Genomic DNA, 7,813 nt, shown 5'->3' on the forward strand with positions numbered 1-7,813 from the left:
AATAACTGAATTTATTTATTAAAAACAAATCCCAAATTTTTAATAATTTAGGGGATTTTATTAAATCCCAAAATTTTGTAATTATTTTTATAATTATAATTTTTTATTAAAATAATTTTTTATTAAAAATAAAAAATTCTAATTTTTAGATTTATTTCTTTATTAAATGTAGGGGTATTTTTATAATTATTATTTTCTTCAAACCTTTTACAAGATAAAATGATCTTTTAATTTATTTAGGTGTAAAATTATCATTTTGTTTAAATTATATAACGGTATTAGTGTAAAAGTGGCTAATTGATACAAATTACAAAAGAAAGGTAATGCAGAAAATATGTTAAAATTTTGTGGTGGTTGGATGAACATAAGGTAAAAGAAAGGTGGTGAAATGATAATTTTTTTTATTTACAAATAGATCCTTCATTATTTATAATAATAATAACGATGATGAAGAAAATGATAATAATAATATTGATATTATTTTTATTAAAATTTATTAATTTTTTTGTAATCATTATTATTAAAAATAATTATTTTGAATAACAATAATCATAATCATATAATCATTATAATAATCAACCAAAGTTAATTTAAGAACTTGGAATGATTCTTTCCAATTCAAAGATAAAGTAACTTATTTTAGTAAATACATCAATACTAATATAACTTATTTTGATTCCTATAAATAAAGTAAGTAATTTATTTAGATCTCAATTAATTCCGATTAGTCAAAGCACTGTAAATATTATAAATTCAAACTTGACATTACTTCGCAGAAGCCATAAGGTGCGAGATATTTGTTCTCAATGATGGATAAATTCATTAAGGTGTTTGAATTTATGTCAAAGAGAAATTCCATTTAAAAAAGGAAAAGGCAGAAAAAAACTAGGCGAAATTTCCTGGAGCCTTACCAAGCAAGTGAATGTGTACAATGCAATGCAAATCCACGAATGATGCCAGCCACCAGTGAATAAGACTAAAATGCGCTCGTTAAGATGATAATATTACAGTTATGTCCAGTTACTTAGCTGCTGAAGTCTCCTCGCAACAGGCAATTTGTATTTTGCATTCCGAATAAAAGAACACTACAAATAGCGTACCAATCTCTTCCTCTTTCTCTGTGTTTTACCGTGAAAACAAACAATCAGACAATTCGGTACCAATTTCTTCATCTTCATCTTAGTCTTATCACTGCACACGTACACTGCATCTCTCCCAACATTGAAAAGTCCGTTCTTTTCATATTCTTCCTCACTTTGAAAACACCCGAAAGGAAATTTTAATCACAAGTAATTGAAACGATTTTTTTGTTTTTTATCCTTTTCATGTTATTCAAAGATTCGTTTTCTGAAATTTATAATTAATTGATTTTTTTTTATTTTGGCATTCAATTTTGTGTTTCGTGTCACTGTTAGTATCCTAGGAGGCTTTTTTTTTTTTTGTTTTTTGTTTTCCAAGTGAAACCTAGGGTTTCTTCCTTAATTTCTTTGGTTTGGCGTTTTCTTAGCGACTAAGCTGGGTTAAATTACGTTTTTTTTTTTGGGTTTGTTTAGAGTTGAACTGCGTATTGTAATTGTGCTTATTTGTTATTGCATTGTACCCTTATGATTTTGGAACTTTTATACCCGAATTTTTGTTTGATTTTTTATTTACCAAATACGATTTTTACCTAATGCGTTTGGTTATTGGAATTAGTTAATTTTCTTGTAATTTAATTTCTGCAGATCAATAGCTCTGTAAGATGGGTTTCAATGCAGTCTATCGGTGCTTAATGGAGATGTTTCCCCAGGTATCAGTTTGTTCTACGGATAATGGATTGAACTCATAACTAATGCATTACTGTTTTTTGGTTATTTCTTTCTTCTTGGATTGCAATTGTATACTTCAAAACCTTTTATTGATATTTAAACGAGAAATTATGCTTAGAGGATGTACATGTGTTATACTGCAGTTTCATTCTTAGTTCTCCAAGAACTTTTTGGTTTCCTAAAGCAAATTTCTTTGGAAAATGGTTATCGAATCTACATATTTATTTTTGAAATAAGAATTTGAAATCAGTTTTCTGTAAATGAGGCTATCTTGCATGCTTGAAATAGTTGTTTGGAAAAATTTCATTTGAACATGTAGTTCTTCACAAATGTGTCTTCTGCATTTATCAAAACCAATGAACTTAAAAGTATCTATTATTTGCTTGGAGTCAAGACTTGTGTGGGCAAACTTTTGGATTTTATTTTATTTTATTTTATTTTTAAAATACGAACCCTTTAAAAATGTTTTAACATGGTCTCATTTTTTGCACAGATTGATACACGTCTATTGAAGGCTGTTGCTATTGAGCACAGCAAAGATGCTGATGCTGCCGCTACTATTGTTCTTACAGAGATTCTTCCTTATTGGTCAAAAAAGAGCTTGACTTCCAGTTCTGTTATTTCGAACCGGACCGCATCCAGTACTTCCTCTAAAGACCTAAGTCTTAGACGTCTTTCAGATCGTCCTAGTGATGAAATAGGTGATGGTTTTGAATTTTCTCAAAAACTTGTGTGTTGTTTTATCATCCAAAGTTTTCGAAATCTAATTGAATGATGTCATGTGCTTACTGTCTTGTAAGTTTTTTTTATTTGGAAGGTTTTTCCTGTCTTCTTTTCCTTTTTAGTTACATTTAGGTCCAATGAGGGTTAGGTTTTCTTCTATTTATATTACTTATTTGCATTATAAATTGTATTGGAGATGCAGCTGAACATGAGGAACATGAGGAGCTAAATACTTTCCGTCGCAGAAGAAATAGAAGTCAGCCCTCTTCCTTGGAACAGGGATCAATAACCACTGGATATGCCACTAGCACTGATCTTCCATGTGCTCCCAATTCTGATTCAGTTTCTCTGGATAAGGCATTGAATGCTTCTGCAGTTTCACAATCTTATGATCCTAATGACAGTAGTGGTCTATTGTACGGGAATCCTGAAAGTGAGGAAGTGATCTTGTTGGGAAAGACTCCAGAAAGTGTCGTTGAAGTTGGGTCAGATAAGGCTTCCACAGTTATGCCAAATGAGTGTGGAAATGATGATCTCGGTGGAGCATGTGCTAATACTGAAAGCAATGGTGTGGTTTCAGTGGACAAAGGCCAATACACAGATGTTAAGTTTGAGTCAGAACATACTCCAATTGTCATGCCAACCCTTTCCGCACATGCAAATGGTCTTGGGGCCACTGATATTGATATTTCTATCTTTGGAATAAGTCAAGAAGTAGGATCGTGTTTTGATTGTCCCCTTAAGATTGAAAATTCTGTTGCTCAGTTTGTCCCATCATCTGTTCAAGAGCGTGCATCAGATGTATGCCAATACAGAGATGTTAAGGTTGAGTCAGAACATACTCCAATTGTCATGCCAGCAAATGCTGTTGCTAATGGCAGCTTGACAGCTTGGACTGATTTTGATGGCCCTGGGGCCACTGATATTGGTGTTTCTAACTGTGGAATAAGTCAAGAAGTAGGATCGTGTTTAGATTGTCCCCTTGAGGTTGAAAATTCTGTTGCTCAGTTGGTTACATCAAATGTTCCAGAAAGTGGTTTACAGTCAGAAGTTGGATCAAATGCTGTTGCTAATGGCAGCTTGACAGCTTGGACTGATTTAGATGGCCCTGGGGCCACTGATATTGGTGTTTCTAACTGTGGAATAAGTCAAGAAGTAGGATCGTGTTTAGATTTTCCCCTTGAGGTTGAAAATTCCGTTGCTCAGTTGGTACCATCATCTGTCCAAGAGCATACATCAAATGTTCCAGAAAGTGGTTTTCAGTTAGAAGTTGGATCAAGCTTACCATCATCTGTCCAACAGCATACATCAGATGTGTCAGAAAGTGGTTTTCATTTAGAAGTTGGTTCAAGCTCCACTACTGATTCTGGCAAACCTGATGCTAATGGTTCTTCTGATCTGATGTCCAAGCAAGAAAATTCTGTGAATGGGAAGTGCAATATTGAGGATGACTCAACAATTACTACCATTGTTACTAGATCTGGCCAAATCTGCAGAATTGATCTCCTTGAAGAGATGATTGAGGATGCCAAATATAATAAGGTACTTTTGTTCTTTAAAATGTTCTTGAGTTTTGAATTTGGAAATAATTTGGTTACACATTTATTTTCTACTATACAATCTTCATGTGCTAGTATGTCTGTTAGGTAAATAATATTGGAAAGATTATTTGATTGATTGTGTTTAGAGTATTCAGAAATCAAGTTCACCTATGGATGTTATTAGAATATTCATTAATATTTTAGCTTTTCCCTTTCAGAGTAATATTTATTCCTTTGTGGACAGTCAGTTAATCACTATTATTCGTGATGCAGAAAAATTTGTTCAAGGCTATGGAGTCTGTAATGAACATGATGAGAGAAGTTGAAATTCAAGAGAGAGCTGCTAAAGAAGCTAAAGCAGCAGCAGTAAGGGGAGGTCTGGATATTTTTGTTAAGATGGATGAACTCAAACAGATGCTTGCACATGCAAAGGAAGCAAATGATATGGTAACAATATAGTTTTATGGACCTCTGGTTATTGGAATTGATAACTATTTTGATAACGTGGCTGTTTGATTAGCGAGCTAGAAAGCTGACCCTAGATTGTGTAACCTTGGCAGCATGCAGGAGAAATATATGGAGAGAGAGCAATTTTGGCTACTGAAGCAAGGGAGCTTCAGAATCGACTTCTCAGTTTGTCAGAAGAGAGAGATAAATCGCTTGCAGTTCTTGACGAGGTAGTGTCTCTCGTTTCAGCATATATGTCTTATATTGTCTTATGAGTAGGGTCTTGGAATAATCATAGTAGTCTGCAGTTGGTTCTTACTCTTTGATCATTTGTGCTTTTATTTATTCAGTTGTAAAAATTATTAATGTCTCTAGAATCTGGTTCTTACCACTGTCTTGTTATTCTAGATACTTTTCTTTTTCCAAGTGTGAGTCTCATTGGAAGGAGATTTATATGATTTTTCATCAAGGCTATGACATCTTAAATATTCTTTGGATGCAAATTTGCTGCAGATGCGTGAAACCCTTGAAGCCCGACTAGCTGCAGCGGAAGACATGAGGAAAGAAGCTGAAGAGGAAAAGTTTGAAAAGGAAGAGTCAGCCCGAGCTTCTCTTGCCGAACAAGAAGTGATCATGGAGAAGGTGGTCCAAGAATCGAAGCTTCTGCAGCAGCAAGCAGAGGAGAATTCTAAGGTTGCTACCTACACATATATGTTTATACATCTTTTGGAAGACAAATTATTTGTGACTTTATCATTTTATTTTGTTGCAGTTACGGGAGTTTCTCATGGACCGTGGTCGCGTGGTTGATTCATTGCAGTAAGTCTTAGTTCTCTTTATCTTTTGAAAAAAATGAAGTTTGATTTGCATTTAAGTCGAGGTATGATGGTTTTCCATCCCTACGGAAAAAAAATACTAGAACCAATCACTTTATATGCATCTCGACAGCTATGTGAAATTTTTTGAAATTTCCTGGTTGTTTGGCATGTTTCTATGATTTATTTCAATGGTAAGTCATGCCTGCATAAGAACCTTTACTTCGCCATTCATAGAGTGTTGCATATCCTGTTTTTGGTTGTGGTGATAATTTGTTGCTGAAGTGGTATTTGTGAGTACAATGAATACCTTGGTTCTGTTTAATTATTTTGCTGCTGTAATGAAACTATTTAGAAGTACTTTCGGAATTGATCATGAAAAGTTTCTGTCCTGGATTTAACTCCATGTCTTGTCAAAATTGTGGTGAGAGGCATTTTGATGCAGTCTATTTTTTGTTTTTTGGCAGAGGAGAAATATCGGTTATTTGCCAAGACGTGAGGTTGCTGAAAGAGAAGTTTGATGAGCGTGTTCCATTAAGCAAGTCTGTATCCTCAAGCCAGACTACTTGCATCTTAGCTTCTTCTGGCTCATCCATGAAAAGCGTGGCTTCTTTAGTTGCCGAGCAAGACCTGACATCTGAGACCCTTGAGAAGATGAGTCCCGCCCCCGCAGTTGATGTTGAATCACTGAAAAGCAGAGGTGATGAAAAAATTGGAGATTTTTGGAGACAGCTTTCTGATGATGGGTGGGATCTCTTTGAGAATGAAACGGAACTGAATGGCAAAGCCTTGTAAATTTTGGATACAGCGGAATGAGGGAACTTTTTAAAGATGATTTCTATGTCAAATGGGGGTGGCATATATGGCTTAAGGTCTTTGTGGTCGCCTAATTCCTAACGATACTCCTGCGTTGACCACAGAGTCCCAATTTCACCCATCAAAAGAGTCAGCTAACTATTCTATATATCACTCTTTTTACATTGGGGTAAATACATTCAGAACTATAATATTCATAGCAGTTGGCCGTGATGTATAGAAGTTTTGTTTTTAAATAAACCAGTGGAAAGCTTCTTTCTTGAAATACCTTCTATTCGAATTGCAATTAGTGACCTTGAATGCCTTCTCTTCCAAGTGCAATAGTGATGGGTTATTTGTTTTAACAAAAGATGCCTGCTCTATACGGCATCTTCTCTAGTTCTCTGTTGGATATAGATTTTAATTAGTAATCGGGCTTACCTTACACGTGTGAATGTGTTGCGGCAGTCTCGAATAGTTGATTGTGTTGAGGAAGTACTTTTTTTTTTTTTTTTTTGAGAAGGTGTAGAGGAAGTACTTACTTTCAAATAAAAGAAGCACTGGGGAGGGAAATTGCGTCATCATTTGCTAATAATATTCCTTATTATTTAGCGACTCCAATTTGGTGACGAAACCAATGTAAAAAGTCAAAGTGTGGAGACTTGGATCACTAATTAAGTTAATAGATAGAACATGAACATGAGCTTAAGGAAATGAAAAGTTTGATTGAATCAATGAACCTCGGCAAGAGGGGGTTCAAGAAGTGGTCATAGTATTAGTAGCCCAGTTTTTTTGTAGTACTTACAAGTAATTTACAACTAGGCAGAGGCAGAGTGAACATACCCGCCCGTCGAACTTGCCTATCATCTTCTAGTACAAAAATATATATAAATAGTTTCAGGAAAGCACCAATATTAACATTAATTTGCGCTGCTGCTGAATGCTGATGCTGAAGACAGGAGGAACAGCCAGCAAAGCTCAAATCGTCTAGCCTTGCCAACACAGAAGCATTACAGAACATTTCCATATGATATAAAGCCGTGCACGGTGCTCTCTAATTTGCTTTGAACACCGCTGCCATGACCGGGACTTGATGCTCCTCAGTGCCGCCATATCTCGATAACTGCAATTGGGATTAGAATCAAGGACTGAGAGTAGCTGAATTGAATTTGGTGGATGAGTTATGTTTTACAAATGAACGACTTATTAATCTTATGGCTTGAGTTGTTCTTGACTTGAGGCCTTTTTATATTAGAGGATGATAGAATTGAGGATATATGATGTGAGAAGCAATATGTGGCGGTTGAGGTTAACAAATGGTGGTCCTGCTCCTACTACTTGTTGAGAAAAATATTATAATGCAAAGCAGCGCTATATGTAACCAAGCTGCTAATTGCCAAACCATCCCGATAAGGACTCGTCATCAACTTTCCCTATCGAGGGTCCTTGTTGTCTCTTATCTTATGGTTCAGAAATTCTAAAATACATCCGAAGTGATGCAACTAACTAATGTATGTATGACATATGTAATTAAATTTGATATAATTCATCACTCCACTTATATGGTGGTTTTTGTTTAAAAAATAAATATACACATATCATAATATGATTTTTTTGTTTTAAGATACACATAGTAATTTTAATACATTTTAAAATTTATCTTATATATTCTAAAATTTTAAAA

The 7,813-nt window shown here is 34.6% G+C and overlaps 1 protein-coding gene across 2 annotated transcripts; it reads left to right on the forward strand.

Moving 5' to 3' along the window:
* Nucleotides 1-1,014: 1,014 nt before the first annotated feature.
* Nucleotides 1,015-6,458, forward strand: LOC18048813. 2 transcript variants are annotated; one of them, XM_024187839.1, is made up of 9 exons: nucleotides 1,015-1,289; nucleotides 1,725-1,789; nucleotides 2,302-2,509; nucleotides 2,734-4,073; nucleotides 4,346-4,519; nucleotides 4,633-4,749; nucleotides 5,033-5,212; nucleotides 5,292-5,338; nucleotides 5,802-6,458. In XM_024187839.1, exons 2-9 carry the CDS (start codon nucleotides 1,742-1,744, stop codon nucleotides 6,127-6,129), a joined length of 2,442 nt encoding a protein of 813 aa, XP_024043607.1. In that variant the 5' UTR covers nucleotides 1,015-1,289; nucleotides 1,725-1,741; the 3' UTR covers nucleotides 6,130-6,458. The 2 variants fall into 2 exon arrangements, with proteins under 2 accessions (XP_024043607.1, XP_006444122.1); XM_006444059.2 differs by having other exon boundaries at nucleotides 1,015-1,156.
* Nucleotides 6,459-7,813: the final 1,355 nt, after the last annotated feature.

The sequence above is a fragment of the Citrus clementina genome, unplaced genomic scaffold (assembly GCF_000493195.1).
Source record: "Citrus clementina cultivar Clemenules unplaced genomic scaffold, Citrus_clementina_v1.0 scaffold_3, whole genome shotgun sequence".
Lineage (NCBI taxonomy): Eukaryota > Viridiplantae > Streptophyta > Magnoliopsida > Sapindales > Rutaceae > Citrus > Citrus x clementina.

What these genes read in the sequence shown, in the direction of transcription:
- LOC18048813 (XM_024187839.1), top strand. Translation starts at nt 1,742, where the DNA reads ATGGGTTTCAATGCAGTCTATCGGTGCTTAATGGAGATGTTTCCCCAG. An exon ending in TAATGGAGATGTTTCCCCAG is followed by an intron (nt 1,790 to 2,301) that starts GTATCAGTTTGT and finishes TTTTTTGCACAG; the next exon opens with ATTGATACACGTCTATTGAA. An exon ending in AGGATGCCAAATATAATAAG is followed by an intron (nt 4,074 to 4,345) that starts GTACTTTTGTTC and finishes TTCGTGATGCAG; the next exon opens with AAAAATTTGTTCAAGGCTAT.